The sequence below is a fragment of the Pelecanus crispus genome, chromosome 1, assembly GCF_030463565.1.
Source record: "Pelecanus crispus isolate bPelCri1 chromosome 1, bPelCri1.pri, whole genome shotgun sequence".
Taxonomy (NCBI): Eukaryota; Metazoa; Chordata; class Aves; order Pelecaniformes; family Pelecanidae; genus Pelecanus; species Pelecanus crispus.
Genome location: NC_134643.1, coordinates 92,420,789 through 92,436,805, shown reverse-complemented (window position 1 = coordinate 92,436,805; position 16,017 = coordinate 92,420,789). Strand labels below are relative to the sequence as shown.

The 16,017-nt window shown below is 38.0% G+C and overlaps 1 protein-coding gene across 1 annotated transcript in view; it reads right to left on the bottom strand.

Moving 5' to 3' along the window:
- The window catches only part of KPNA1 (karyopherin subunit alpha 1), a 53,653-nt gene that overhangs the window by 18,914 nt on the left and 18,722 nt on the right, over window positions 1–16,017 (bottom strand). The window contains exons 6-10 of the mRNA XM_075715071.1: window positions 12,352–12,483; window positions 4,190–4,278; window positions 2,227–2,326; window positions 1,492–1,655; window positions 248–326 (exon numbers count right to left, since the gene is read on the bottom strand). Coding sequence (XP_075571186.1) covers window positions 248–326; window positions 1,492–1,655; window positions 2,227–2,326; window positions 4,190–4,278; window positions 12,352–12,483 — 564 coding nt within the window. The remainder of the gene's footprint in view (window positions 1–247; window positions 327–1,491; window positions 1,656–2,226; window positions 2,327–4,189; window positions 4,279–12,351; window positions 12,484–16,017) is intronic.

The following is a 16,017-nucleotide window of genomic DNA, read 5'->3' as shown; positions in this document are numbered from 1 at the left end:
AAAAACCTCAAAGGGTATTACACAGCTATATACAAATCCCAAACATAGCTATAAAAGAATCACCAGCAGTTCAGGACTGAACAGAAAAACTATGAAAACCACCACATGGTGGTGGCAACTAGTGTCTAGTATCATCAATCCTTCATTTTCATACTTTGAAAGGAACAAGAGGTGGTGTTTGTGAATAGGTTACCACAACTAACAGAAAGATGAACTGCAGTACAACACAGAGAAAGTGAATCCATACCTGGGTCTGGATATCATCTCCTGTGACGATGTTCCCAACAGCTCGTAAGGCAGGAGATACAACTTTGTAGTCGTTGTGCCTAAAATTACCGAGGAAAGATATAAGTGTTAACCATCTTAAAGCATCTGCATCTTTACATCCTCTAGGAAGGAACATCCATCAACCAGGGAAAAACTTCCCTGCTAAACCTGACTTAACTCTCACTATCTGAATCAAAGCACTCTTTGATTTTAAACTAATGGTAAGTCTGTCTAGGTTTCCTAAATACTTGTACCTTTAGATATCATTCAGCAGCATGAAAATAAAGCATGAGATTAAAAGGACACAAGTACTTCAGAGTATAGGCATTCTTGGGAGGGGAAAAAGTAATCAGCTTTAACTATGAAATACACTTAATGTAGCACACAAAGGCAGAGAATGAGACAGAGGAACACGGACAGAAGCTGTCTGTTTAACCCATACAGCTGTTTGATCATCTTCTGTCGTCATATGCATCCCCCCATCATCACTGTTAAATCAGGACTGGAATAGAAAGGGTGAAGTAAGGAATTTTTTTCTCAATGAAAACACTTTTTTATAAAAAGGTACCTTAGGTAATACATCCTATTCTTTAATCAAGCAACAGATTTGCTTTAATCTTAAAAGCCTTAATAGTCTTTTTTATATACATCACTGAAAACCATTATTTCTTGTTCTTAGGTAACTGAATGCTCCATGTCTTTCCCTTAGATCTGAAGAAATGGCTCTGAACAAGGCCAGTCTCCCCAACTCCCACAGCTACACTTTACTGACCAACATTGTACATATACTCTTCTGCAGTAAGGGTTTAGGAAATTATTTACATTTCAAGTCTCTAGTACTGCCAATTCTAGTAAATTTTACTATTTCTTACATTTCTATCTTTGATATCCTTCAGCAATTTCACTGGTAGGTAATTATAACATGAACTTGAATGGCACAGAGAAAATTCCAGTATATATTAGGGATTTTACAAAAATGCTGCTGTCAGGTACAGGGAAAAAAATCTCTTAATAAATAGCAAAACTAGTACAAGAAAAGTTCCATTGTTTCTGTTACTCATAACAAACAGAGAAGACTGAACACAGACAGGTAAAATAAAACTGAAATCTTGCTTTTTGGAAATTACTACATTTCAAGACATATCTAATTAAACTTCCTATTGCTGGAACCTTGATTTTAGGGAAAAGAGTAGACAGTACATTTGCTCAGAACAAATTTCTTACATCAGCAATTCCACAAGTCTTCTGCAGACTCCTGCATCAATCACAGCCTGGATTTTATCATTGGGGCCATCAGACAAATAGGACAAAGCCCAGCAGGCATCAGCTAATACATCTGTATCATTGACAAAGAGCAGCCAGGAAAGCACACTAAGACAAGGTGAAACCTGTAAGACATTAAGAGGAGATACATACATTGTACAATTAAAAGGGCCAGAAGGTCTATTAACATGTCAGTTAAATTTTGTATGTGACATTATAGGACTAGGCACTGGCATCTCAAAGTTCAACGCTCGGAAAATTTCAGACCCAGGTAGCACTTCTGTGCAGGGCTGTAGCTACACTAGTACAGAGGAATATGTCAGCAGAAAAGCACTATGAGAATTCTTCAACCTCTACAGCACAATGTCTGGCAACTTAAACTCATACTTGTCCGCTAAGATGTGCCATACTTTGCACTACAGCAGCCAAGATGTACAGAGTTTTGTTCTGCTGTGGGATGGTCATCTTCAGTACAGGAACAGTAACAAAAAGCTAGGAGGCAGCTATATTAAAACAGTGGTTGTGAATGCCTGCCCAAAGAACTAAATGCATTCAAAAACTTTACCTGTAAGAAGCCCATACATTGTTTCAGAGAAATTCTGAAATATTTCTGCTATTTAGTTTAAGTTTCACCTCCCTTATTCCTTATTTGGCTACCACCATCTTACAACACATTTCCTTTCAAACACCTCTTACCTTGGCAAAATCCGGAGGAGGATTTTTCCCTCTGCAGAGGTTGGATAGAGCCCATACAGCATTTCGGGTCATAGTGAGACGGTTCTGTTTTGAAAGCAATCTAAAACAAACCAATAAAAAACTGCAACCTTTGTTTTTAAAAATCAGGGCCAGGCAACCCTCTAGGGTCAACTGCATGAATCATTAAAATAAACTCAGGCCTACATTTTAACATACACCAGGACAAAATATGCTAGATTTTTTTTCTATAAAAATACATCCTGAGGAAAATCATGCTTGATGGCTGGATACTAACACACATGCTAGACACATGAATCCTAGTATCCTGACAAGAACAATAACCATTACACTAAAAGTGTGTTCATTTAATTGCTTAGATACTGATGTGGCAGATTAAGACTCAAAAGGCACAGGAACTGTGACAAAATTACTTTAAGTAGAAGGATGTACAGGTGGTTTTGGAGAGTACTCTCTTCGCTGAACTGCATTTTTATGTCAGTCTCAGACTATCAGCCCCACTTTTACACTTTTGTATGTTAACTAGTGAAGGAGAACAGAACTTCTCCTCAGAAAACGTGTATAATCAGGTTTAGGGTTTCCCAAACATTCAAGACAGTCATGTATCTCACAGAAAGCACTGTTTACAGACTTTCTGCGCATACTGCCTCCAGTCCCGGCATATAAGAGCCTTGCTCACTGAGTTCTTGTTAGAACACAATTCTACAGGCCACCCCAAACCAGTCTCTTCCTGCAGTTGCTAAGGGGTGACATCCACACCAGCTGCAGGGTTCAACTTCTGCTCCGTAAGACACAGGAAGCCCAACGATGTGATGAACTGCAATACTGACACCTTCATGAGCTCTGCATACCAAAACTGCCTTCTCACATTAGGACTATCACACTGACGAAAGCTGCATCAGCCACTGTTACACCATGAGTCCCCTTACATGAGATCACTCCTAGCACTGACAAAGATGACTGTGGAGTTGGTTAAGTCAAACACAGTGTGAAGCCTCCAAACAAGGCACCCTCCTGACAACTTAGAAATGACTAGCAGTAGTACTCTTTGGCCTAAGAGAAATGCAGTAAGGCAAGACCTAGTTTTTCTACAACTGTAATAACTCAGTTTCTTTTTCTCATAGCCATCCTACACTGTACCAATGTGTTTATGAGAGCAGTGGAGTTCTCCAGTGCTGCAAACAGAGTTTGCAGAGGACAGAGACCGAGTAGTCCTAATTTGGACATGACAACACAAGATGGTGTCACTGTTTCATCAATAACATGGTCCTTCAGCAGAGGACCATCAAGATGATTAGCAGACTAGAGAAATGACACACAATGGGAGGGCTAGAGACCTGGATTTGTTCAGCCTTAGAAGGAGACTGTGTAAGGGGAGATGTAACTGCTGCCTACAATGGTTTAACAGGTCGTTACAGAAAAGAGGAAGCCAAATCCTTCTCAAAGGTGCATAGTGACAGGACAAGAGGAAACTGTCACAAGGTAAAACATAGAAAATTCTGTTTAGGTATCAGAACATTGCTTTTCACCATGCCATGGTCAAATACTGCAACAGGTTGCCCCAGCTGGTTACAGAATCTGCCTTTGATGTTCCAAATTTGACTGGTTAAGCAGTTGAGCAATCTAATCTGATCTCACCTGCTATGAAGAAAGGCTTTGACTAGATGACCTCCAGAGGTGCCTTTCAACTTAAATTATTCTATGACTCTATAATAAGCCCAGGTATCCACCCACTCTGTAGAATAAAATAGTTCCAGCTTAGCTGCTCCTAAAACATGTTTCCATTTTAGCTCCATTACAAAAGTAGTTCAGGAGCCCTCATTAAAAAGTCTGACTAGTCCACAATAAAAAAAAAAATCATTATTATTCTTCAAAGCAAAAACCAAACTTTAGTCTTATCAGACACTCAAGCAAAATTCTGGAAAACATATTAAAACAGACTTACTGCAATAAAGGGGGCAGGATATTACAGTCCAATACATAGTCTCTGCACATAGTGCTGTCTCCAGCAATGTTGCCAAGAGCCCATACTGCCTGCAATGAAAAACAGAATAGTAATTGCTTTTATTCTCACACTTCAACCAGTTTAGTGTACGTATTAGAGTGGGAGATACTCTGTTCTCACTGTTAGATCCTGGACAATGTACAGAAGGGGAGTGCATTCTGATTGAGTATTACATATATACACCCAAGCTCATTATATGATTCAGGAATATTTACACAGATCTAAGAGGAATACCAAAACAGCCAACACGTATGTCTCCAAAGACTTTGCAGGCAGACATAACCTTGCTCTGTCCACAATATAAGAGATGAGCTTATCTCCTCAGGCTTAGTAATATACTAATTCTACACTCCTCCTGGTTCAGAGCTAGTTCAAGTCCAGATGTTCATAGCACAGGTCAGGCAAGTCTGTATCTACCCAAAAATGTATGTGTGGAACAGCCCATATTAGTATTTCCTAAGAAGTCATAAAAGCATGCATTGTTTACACAGTCATATTAAGAATGCTGACACCAGCTCAGATGAAAATGAGAATCTGTATGCAAGATAAACCAATATTCAGAATCAAAGAGTTCAGATGGGCATTGGCATATACTCTTTGAGAAAACTATACAAGACAGAACCAGCGTTGCCTATTAAGACATATGCATGGCAAAATGCAAGGACAGGTATTTTCTCCCTTGGACATCAGTACTACTGTAACCCTTCATTTTGAGAAGATTTAAAATACCAGAAGATACTGAAAGAAGCACGAAATCCATCTTCGGTAATATGATGAGAATAAAAGATTTAATTGTTTTTGATTTATATGTTTGGGTCAAGTGTGTTTTTGATATCACTGTCCACTAGTATGAGAGTTATAACCGAAAAAAATTAGAAGTAGTGTATATGAAGTATAAAGCCATTTTATGAATTCCATGCTATTTAGACAATATTTTGTCACACAAGAAAGTGTATGGAACTCATATTTGCTATTTATTTCAAGTTAACAGAGGGCTAAGTGTCATATCAAATAGATACATGTATCTGCTAATTTGGTGAGACCCACACAATGTCTACACAACCACTGGAAATACTTCCAATATTGCACATAGAGGACAAAAGCAATCCTGTTTATCATGGACAGCAGCTAAATATCCTCCCCAAATTTCTCTTCAGTTGAAGACCATGTATTTATTTGCAGTAAAAGGTGTTACAGTGCATAACTATTTCTCCAACTGAACAGACATAAGTTCCCCACACAAAGTGTTTTTCTCTCCATATCTCTACTTGAAATTACTCTAAAAAAAAAATTGACAGAACAGGCCAAATTTGTTACCTAAAGGAAATTTTCAGATAATCTGAAATAAACTTATTTATTCATTATCGATATGATGTCAACTGATTTGTTGCATAAGATTTCTACTATAAGATGTTTTTAAATGGTGGCAAAAAGACACTATTTTAAAAAAAACAGACTCCAACCACTCTAGAGGCCCAAAACCACTAACAAATCTTACAAAATTAATACAGCTAAACCCAGATGTATATACAAAATGTAGATGCAGATATCAGCTTGCTAGATACAAAATAAAAAGACTCCTCCTCTGTACCAGTATTACCAGTAACACCATAGCTCAAATTGATCAGAAGTCCCTAAACTGCAAGTTGTTAAGAGACTAGGACACTATTCTGGGAAAGGATTTGGTTTCTTCTCCTACTGTTTTCCAGTCTTCTGCTGGCAACCACAGTCAGAGACAGGGCACCAAGCTATACTGACCTTTGCTGTGAAACAGCACAGCCATTACTACGCAGTGTCCCCCCCCAAAACTGATCTTCATCATGAAAACTTACTTTTCATTCCAGTTCTTGTTATTTTACAACTGTTATGACAACAGTTTGTCTGAAATAAAAGTATAACCCTGAGTCTGGCAGCCTCATGGACTCAAGACAGAGAAAGCAGCTACCGGAAAAATTTAGCTTAAGAGACAGAACACATGCCACCTCCTGCAAAATTTCATTTGTATTAGAGCTGTAAGAAGCCATGCTCATTGCTCACTGCAATGCCTGTATTTCTGCAGCAATGAGAAGCCCGAGGAATGAATCAAAGATTTCAGCTGGTTCTAAATAAACTTGTAGATCTTCTAAAAACATTTATGGGTGAAGAAAGTTAGAATTTGCAATCATTTCCTTTTATTGAACTTGTGGGTAACTTTGTATGAAGATACAATCTCCTTGCCTGGACACCCTTACATGCGTTCAAACACCCCTGGAAGCTGTATTTCACTTGTCTGTGGACTTTGTTTCTGCCATTATAACAGTATCTATTTTTAGGGTTGACAACAGCGATAATCATTTAATCCAAGAACCCATTCTCCCCCTGAATGACAGACTGGTCTTGCAACAGCAAATCTCACATCAAAAAGTTTGACCAGAGAAGTCAAATAGTATCTCCACTGCTTTCCCACTCTTGATTTTTTTATGGCAAGAGAAGTCTGGCTGAGTAGTCTGATATCACAGGACCTGGTAACAGAGGATGTTGAAAGAAATCCTTGTAATGCTAATGACTGATAGTACACGAGATGCAAAGAAATTGAAATGTATTTAGAAAAATATGCAAGGTTTCATTCAACAAGGAAGAGGTCTTTCCTTAAGGAATTACTTCAGCTCTTCAGATAAGTAAGGAACGTAAGTCAAGCTCATTTAAACTCTTCTCATCAGACACTGCTATAAATACAAAGCTCTACCATGGTTCCCACAGATGACATGAACAACGACAAGTGTCTTCAGGGTTTGTTTGTCTGAATAATGTTCAATGATTTCCATTGCTTCTTTTGTGCACTCAAGAGGCAAATGGCTTGCTTGCCATAACATTTTGGCTTCATTCTACACATCCCAATTTTTATCTTCTTGTTTGGATAGTTGCAGAGGTAAAAGGATATTTAATTCCATTAAATTTCACAGTTTATTAAATCCAAAAAATATTTGACTCTTAAAAAAAAAATTCCATTTCAGTACTTTCCAATATCTACATCCAGACCTGAAGATTAAAAGAACCTGTAATTTTAAGATTTGTAGTCTGACTTTTTAACCAACATCTTAGGTAGCAAAGTTGTGTGTAAACTGAAAATGCAAATGCTGCCTTGTCAATTGACAGCATCTATTTTTATACACCTGTATAAATTTCCATTTATTGCTAATAGTGGAGTAGGGATTGTTGCAAGTCTCCAGTTTATTTTACTTACTATTAAACTCCAGTGTTTTTTCCTGCAGTGCTGGACAACTCCAGTAGTCAGTAACAGTAAAGTGCAAGTTTTGTAGAGTACTGTTGAGCCATATGGTGCCTTCTGCAAATAATCCATGTGCTTTCTGACAACCCTCCACTTTCCCTTGGATTCTGAAGGCTCTCAGCCATTATTTCACTAGGCCTTTGGATATTTAAACCAAGTGCTAAACCAACTGCCAACAGTGTGGAGTCTGTGCCTCTTGGTGGAGAAGAAATATTATGAAGTGAGAATCAACACTTACTCTACTTTTGGCCGCTGATTGGGAAATGGATCTAATGCTGGGATGAAGACAGTGAAGATTAGCTTGCATACAAGTGTCATTGGATAAGTGGACACAAGGAAGGATACCAGAAGGCCAAATTCCTAGGACCAGACTTCTACTATGTCCCAACACAGAAAATACTTTCTTTCAGTGGCTGGGGTGGTCATAGTTCCTTATTTCTCACATCTCATGCACCCAAACAGAGAAAGTAGCTCATACTCATGCCTCAAATTTTTCCCTCATTTTGATTACTAAGACCTAGTTAGTAGGACTGCTGATGTAAAAGCCAAACAGAACTTGGACACCAGACTCAGAGGTCACCTCTGCCAAACAAACAATGGTTACCAAAAAGAATAGCAATACAACTAGAAATGGAAAAACACTGAGGGAAAAACACATGGGTTGCTTTAGCTGAAAACATAAATGTTCCCAAAGGAGAACAGGGCAGCTGGGGATGCTCCTGCCACCAGCTATCCAGTGGAGCAAAATGACACATATCTGTCACTGTGAGATGATCTCAATAATCTCAGGGAGTGTAATGCCTTGCATGGTTTTTGAAGGAAAACCCAAGCTGACATCTAGGTTTTAAATACCTCAGCAAGGGCACTTAGAAGAGAACTGCAGCTAAGACACTGCTGAAGCTAGATCAACCTTAAGCATGTCTAAAGGGCTTTGATGGAGCCCTTTTCTATAAATAATTTCAGGCTGACATATCTAAATTTCTAGATATCTTTTGGAAGAAAAAATTGTAATAACTGGAAGAAGGCTAGGACATATGCCACTGACTAAATCTAAAAATCAGTACACCAAAAACAGAATTAGGGTGGAGGGGAGGGAGATGTAGCCAAAGAGTTTTTCATAATGGAGATGTAGCTTCTGTAATAAACTCGGTTTCTTTGGTGGGAAAAATGGACGCCAAATGATTTGACCACTGATCACAGGGGGTATCTGTGAAAGACTGATATACAATGCAAACTATGAAAGAGTTAAAGGATGGTAGGGTAATTACATGTCAGCCTGCATAGCTGAATGCAAAACAGATCTTGTAAAAACACAAGATTAATTTCATTAAAATACATGTTGTTTAATAAACATAGTTATAAAGATTCCCTCACAATGACTTCTATAAAACAGCTGTTTTAGAAGCACATCAGACTCAGAAACTAGCATATGCAAAAGAAACAGTGCAACACATTAGATTAAAATTGGCTTCTAAGTATGAAAAGTAACTCCTGGAAAAATCATGATCCGATAAGGTAAACTGGTAGCTGTTCCTGAGCCACTGCTAAGGGAAGTTTGAAATAAAAGATAAATTCAATGGTGTAAGTCTGTAAGACTTACTGTAAGACAAAAACAGTGGATAAAGATTAGCCAGTGAGTCAAATTAAAATAATGTTAAATATGAATTGGTTTTAGTTCATGCTATGATACATATTGCAGATTATACTACCACTTGCATGTCCTTCTATAGAATTACTATCCCACTTAACACAATGAATGGCTTACTAAACACGGACTTCAATATTTCTTTTTCTCTTCATCCTTTACTATATGGTTGTAGGGCTAGCTTTTGGCCTATCTGCCCTAAACATATAGTTATATATTTTCTGTATTTTTCCTGTATTTTTGTAATTTGTTGCAAAGGTAGCAAGGGTTGCTTGCAAATAATAATCTTCACAGTACTACTGTGAGAGAAGATAAGAATCATCATTTTACAGAGGAGAACATAATGGCCAAGTATCTTCCAGTTTCAGAAATCCAGCATGAAAAGCCCAGATCTGCTCAAAACACAGACCTAACTACAAAAGTCACTTGCAAAAGTGCTGAGTTGTCCTCAACTACAAAACAAAATGCAAGTATTTTGCATCGAACATTCAAAAAACACAGAGCTAGTATCTATTTACTGAAAACTGATACAAGCAAACTGTCCGGCATCAGACACTAAGCAGTAGATACATTTATCTCAGAAAGCTGCAACTGCCTTAATTCTAAGAATCTCTTCCCTTTTCTCTCCGTCATTTACTACAATGCGTTCCAACTTCAACAAACAGGGCCACAGTGTGACAAATAAAAGCCTCCTTTACTACCCGCTGATGTGTTACCAGGGCAACAATCTGTACATACACTAAATGAGATGTGAGTCATCTGGAAAAATACTATGCAATAGTGTACTAATGCTACCCTGTACTGCAGAAGTTCAATAGCTAACATTTAGGTGCTTAATGCTTTTAATTTTTGTTTTCGTAGATATTATGGTGAGGTGTTCGGGTTTTTTAAAAGCTGTCAGAAAAAACAATTTATTTCATGTTGGCCTGCCTTAAACCCAAAGTCAGCTGTGAACAGGGCTGCAACCTGTAGACCTGCAGCACAGAAACCCAGTGTGAAAAGGTGTAGGTAACACTTCGCAGTGACACATCTTCCTTCTTTAAAACAGCTTACTACAGAGCAATTTGTAAGTGGTATTTAAAGGCTTACTAGTAACAGAGAGATCATGGATTCAGCACCTGAATTACATAGAAAGATATTTTCTGGTAATTGTAACCCACTCTGCCTGCCTGCAATCTGAACTTTAACATGTCAGCAGTTTATTAGGAGGCAGAAGGGGAAGGAGACAGATAAACTACTTAACTGTGGCCCCTAAGCTCTTCTGTTAATTCACACATCTTAAGGCTGAAGGCTGCACAACTCATTCTAAACAGGTTCACTCTTCCCACCTGCTCTCTGAACATCAGCAGGGATGATAACAACAACCTAATAAAAAAAACAAGTTAGCTCTTGCACAGAAGATCATTAGGAACAAAAAAATGGAGTGGCCCTTAACACACTCAAAGCACCAATCATACTGCAGGAACAGCACTGTGTTAAGTAATGGTTGAATTTGGAAAGCAATGCCACCAATTTCAACACCAAAAAAACAAAATCTAAAAAGTATCATATAGCTAAGTCTGGATGGATTTTTACATGGGCGGAACATAGCATTTATCTGCCATTTTGGCAAGCTCCCTATCACATTTCTAATTTCTAATTTCTACAACAACAAAGACTTATTTCCTCAAAGAAAGCTAAAAGATGGACAAAAAAAATACTTATTTCCTTTAATATAATTCTCTCAAGCACCTGAATTCAATTTCTCTTAAAAAACCTTTTCCAAAATAATTCAGCCCAAGACAGACCATTGAAAATGGAAAGTTGCACAGTGGAAAAACTAGAAAGCTATAAGCAACTGGTGGGGGGAGGGGGGAACCAAAACCAACAAAAAACTGTCTTGTGGAAAATGTTAGGCACCTTTAAGTACAGGTGGTACATTCTGAGCCAGCTATAAGAGAGAAAAGCAAGTTACACAACACGATCCAATGCTTATGAGTCAGGACTCCTCCAATCATGCATCTCAATACAGCCAAATGCAAGGTCAGACATCTAGGAACAGAGAATAGAGGTCACACTTACAGGATGGAGAACTGAACCCTGGTAGTCAGTGATTCTGAAAAGAACAATGGATCATATTGGATAATCAGCTTAACCTGAGCTCACAGCCAGCTTCTGTGGCAAAGAGTCCGCAAAGACATCTTGGATATTTATGCACCAAAGTATCAAGTAGAAATTAAAATGAAGCACTATCTCTGCAAACAGCATTGCTGGAAGAGTGCTACTGGAATATCCAGTGCTTGTAATTTCACCACAACAAAAAGATATTGAAACAAAGAAATGTTCAGAAAAGGGTCACCAAAAAACAAGCCAACCACCACAGAAATACCCTCATAATGAGAATTCAGAGCTTAATTTCATTTGCTCAAGAAAAGCTTAAGCTGTGGTCTGTAAGTAGCTATAGGAAAAAACAGAGAGCTTACCGATTGAGTAAACAATGAAACAAAAGCAAATACCTGGACCCAAAGCTAGTCAAATTTGTACAGTAAAGGTACATACTTTCAAGTTAGGATTAAGATTAACTGAAACTCTGTCTGTTAACATGATTAATATTTCATCACCCTAAGTCTTCAAAGCAAGATTATATGTCTAAAAAATACATCCTTGTTCAAACACAAGTTACGGACCTCATGCAGAAATTACCGAGTCAAATGTTTGGTCTGTGCTTTACACTGATCCCTTTGGGCCTTGAAGACTATTCATCTACTCTGTAAGGAACGTAGAGAACAAACCATAATTTCCACTCATGCTTTATCTTCAGGAGAAACAAGCATGAACTTTCCATCTCTAAAGCAACATTTTAAACAGGGCTTCTTGAATTCCTCAATACACAGATAAAAATATTAACCCATTAGAGATCAAAAAGCATTACCCCATTGGCTGTGGTTAAATATATCATTTCCAGAAAAACACAATACTTGCTTAGATATCTTAACACATACTAGGTAGAAAGGAGCTGTTGTGCAGAACTGCCAAACACTACATTTCCTCTAAAGGCTTTCTTACAGGATAGCCTTGTTCCTTTCTGGTGAAGCGGGGCAGGGGGAGAACCCAAACTAACCCAGACAAACAAAACAAACAAAAAAAAACCCAACCCCACAAACCACCAAACATACACACAAAAAACCCAACACCATTCTTAATCTTTACCTGTTCCTGCACATCTTCAAACTCTGAACTAAGCAGCTCTATGAAGATGGGGACAGCTCCTGCTTGGATCACTATTCGAGTCTGAAGGGAATTTCCCGAGGCAATATTTGTCAGCACCCACGCAGCTTCAAACTGGAAAACAAAATACAGAAGACTTCTGTGCCACACCAAAAATGAAAACTAAATGTCTTTTAAGGACAGAAAGAATTGGCATAGGGGAGATATTACTAATCAACACAGACAATCTGCAAAGTAAGAATCAGAATGAGAGTTAAGAGTTATCAATATCACTTGAAATAAAAATTTTCAGAAGTTCCTTATGAGAACAAGATCAGGTTTGCGATGGCTTTTCAAATATTACTTCTTGCTATGCAATTAGACTACCTTTGGTCTGTTCTACTGCCTCTTCTTACTGGCTAAGAACCAACACACAAAAAAGGAGTCTTCCCACAAGACATCTGACACCTGCATTCACTGAATCAGCAATGATATTCCTGAAGATGCACAAAGAGGGACACTATCAACATTGTTTGACAACAACTTGATGGACATAAAGCAAATAAAAGCCATTAAAAAACCCAATGGGAAAGGAGATTTTGCAAAAAAAAAATCTGGTAGAACTCTGCAACTACAGCAAAGTACTCCTCTCCAACTATGGTGATGAGTATTGCTGCCAAGAGTTATTAGTGTATGACGTTTTTATTCAAGACTTGAAGCAAAACTGAGATCCTGAATTAACACTTTGCATCTTTTGATTTAACTATTTTTGTAATTTATTTTTATTTTAATCTCAACTTGCAAAAGCATTAACTCTTCAAGCTGAAACACAAATTTTAACACTACCTGATACAGACCTCAGAAAATATAGATTCTAGAAATCCAGATTTTGGTAGATTTCTGCATACTTTTCAGTCCAAAAATTGTTACACTACACTAGCAAATTTAAATCCTATCAGATACATTCAGAACCTAGAGAATGAAAAGACTGCTAAAAGTCGAATTGAATGAAAAGGCAAAAAATCAATGAACAATAAAAATGGAAAGTTGTATGCTTATAATGACCAATTTTGACATTACTAATGAATTTTATGAAACTGATGTTGATCCAGCAGTATTCCGGTGAAAATTCTGACATACTTTCCAAGACTAGCTATCTCTGAAGAGCAGCAAGGACTTACATTTAGGATTTAATCATAAAAGCAAATACTGCTAAGGAGACACACAGAATCCTGAAATGGGCCTGAAATAAGAACTCGACAATTAAGCCTTACAAGGCTTTTAATAATTTAATTAAAGACCTCAGTTTTAAAAATACAATTAATCCTGCCCTCCTGACCAACTAAAGGAGAAATTATCTTCTGGTAAGACACGATCAGAATAAACGATTCCAAAATACATTGTTATAATACACAAAGAGTATGGGCTGCAATAAAACAGAAACACTCAATGGTAAAACTGTAAGACTCATCATTAATGAATCAAAACGTTCAGGCTGGAGTTTAAGGCCAACATAAAATGTACTTGCTTTCCTGTAATTTTACTTTCTCTGAAGTGAGTATCCAGTGTTTTGTGATACAGTGTAACAGGATTATTAGTCATCTTTCAACCACAGATGTTTCTTACTCGTTTTAAAACTTGCCCTTTGGCTTCCTAATGGATGCCACCAGACTGAACTATTCACAACTTGGAGATTCACACACTCTCCAGTCATATACCCATAACAGAGAAGAAACATTATGTATAAACAGATTAATCAAATTTAAGACCAAACAGAAGGTACTTCTTGCTCAAATCTGTACTTTACTTCAAATATTTGTAAAATGAGTTTTGATTACGAGCTAATAATAAGATGTTCCCATCTTTAGTGGAACGAAGTTCTGTTAAACTGAGCTCTTCCCAACATCTAACTAGAATCAAGGGTGAATTAGATGACGCCCTTGTGTGAACACCACTTAACATTTCAGATGGTATAAGTGACAGGAAGGTTATTAGCTGAGTTTGTCTCCTCCCTCTCCACTGTGGACACTTGACGCTCCAGAATGTATAAACTAAGGAACAGCCACATGCAAACAGCACAGGATAGAAAAACAAAATATTTCATGATAATTAAAGTTAATTAACAGGAAGAAAACCTGGGGATGATCTTGGTATCTGTGTGGTATTGTTCTTTTTTAAGATTTCTCCTTCCATCACAAAAAGATTTTGCACGAGACAAATTTACTTGTTCACGTATGGTTTAAGTGATCATGGAGAAGAGAGGAGCTTTTTCAAGTCTTGAAATCGCTTGAGTAAAAACTGGACAGAGGAATTCCAGACAAATTAGGCCTTCCTACCACTGATACCAGAAGCCCAGTTTTTACTGAATATTCTGTTGACAACACAGAAGAAAAACAGAGCATGAAGTCACATGAAAGTTCCAAGTTCATCAAGATGGAAGAGTTTCCATATTCAATCCACCATACAAGTACCTATAGTATCTGAGCGAAAAGATACTTCGGTGTTTCCAGAATGAGTTGAAAATCCTTTCCTTATACAGCTAGGCTTGAGTCGGGCATGCCTAGAATGGGAAGCCCAAAATCTATGCCTGTGCCAAGGAACACTTTTGGAAACACTGACAGAATAAAAACAAATATTAAAAAGTGAGATCAAGAGGAACTCCCTAACTGATCACAGCAAGAAGTTCTAACTGCAGACCCTGAACTGCCAAGCAGGCAGACAGATTTGGCAAGATTAAGGAAAATTAACCAGTTGTAATGGAATATCAAGAGCAATGTACTGTGGTTTACATTTTCAATGCTTTGTTAGAAACTCTTTAGGACAAGCTTGGAAGTTTCGACTTTGATTTTTGCTCTTTCCATGTAAAAACCAATACATGTCACACCACTAAGGCCATGAGAATTTGACTCAATCTACAACTGAAGTTTTTTAAACTAGAGATATATCTGCATTTGATGAAGTATCCTCTACCCTTATTTTCCCTTCCTTTCAAATATATCCTTCAAATATTAGGAGCTTGTTTCCCTCTATCTGCCTCTTAGGCTTTGTCCCGGTTTCGGCTGGAATAAAGTTAATTTTCTTCCTAGTAGCAGGCATAGTGCTGTGTTTTGGATTTAGCAGGAGAAGAATGTTGATAACACGCTGAGGTTTTAGTTGTTGCTAAGTACTGCTTATGCTAGTCAAGGACTTTTCAGCTTCCTATGCTCTGCCAGGTGCACAAGAAACTGGGAGGGGGCACAGCCAGAATAGTTGATCCAAACTGACCAAAGGGCTATTCCATACCATATGACGTCATGCTCAGTATATAAACGGGGGGTGGGGGGGGTGGGGTGGGGGGGTGTTGGCTGGGGAGCAGCAATCGCTGCTCAGGAACTGTCTGGGTATCGGTCAGCAGGTGGTGAGCAATTGCATTGTGCATCACTTGCTTTGTATATTATTATTGTTATTATTATTATCATTATTATACTGTTGTTATTATCATTACTATTTTACTTTATTTCAATTACTAAACTGTTCTTATCTCAACCCAGGAGTGTTTCTCACTCTTACTCCTCCAATTCTCTCCCCCATCCCATCGGGGTAGGGGGAGTGAGCGAGCGGCTGCATGGTGCTTAGTTGCTGGCTGGGGCTAAACCACGACAGCTTCCATGCTAGATCCCTGTAAGTAAT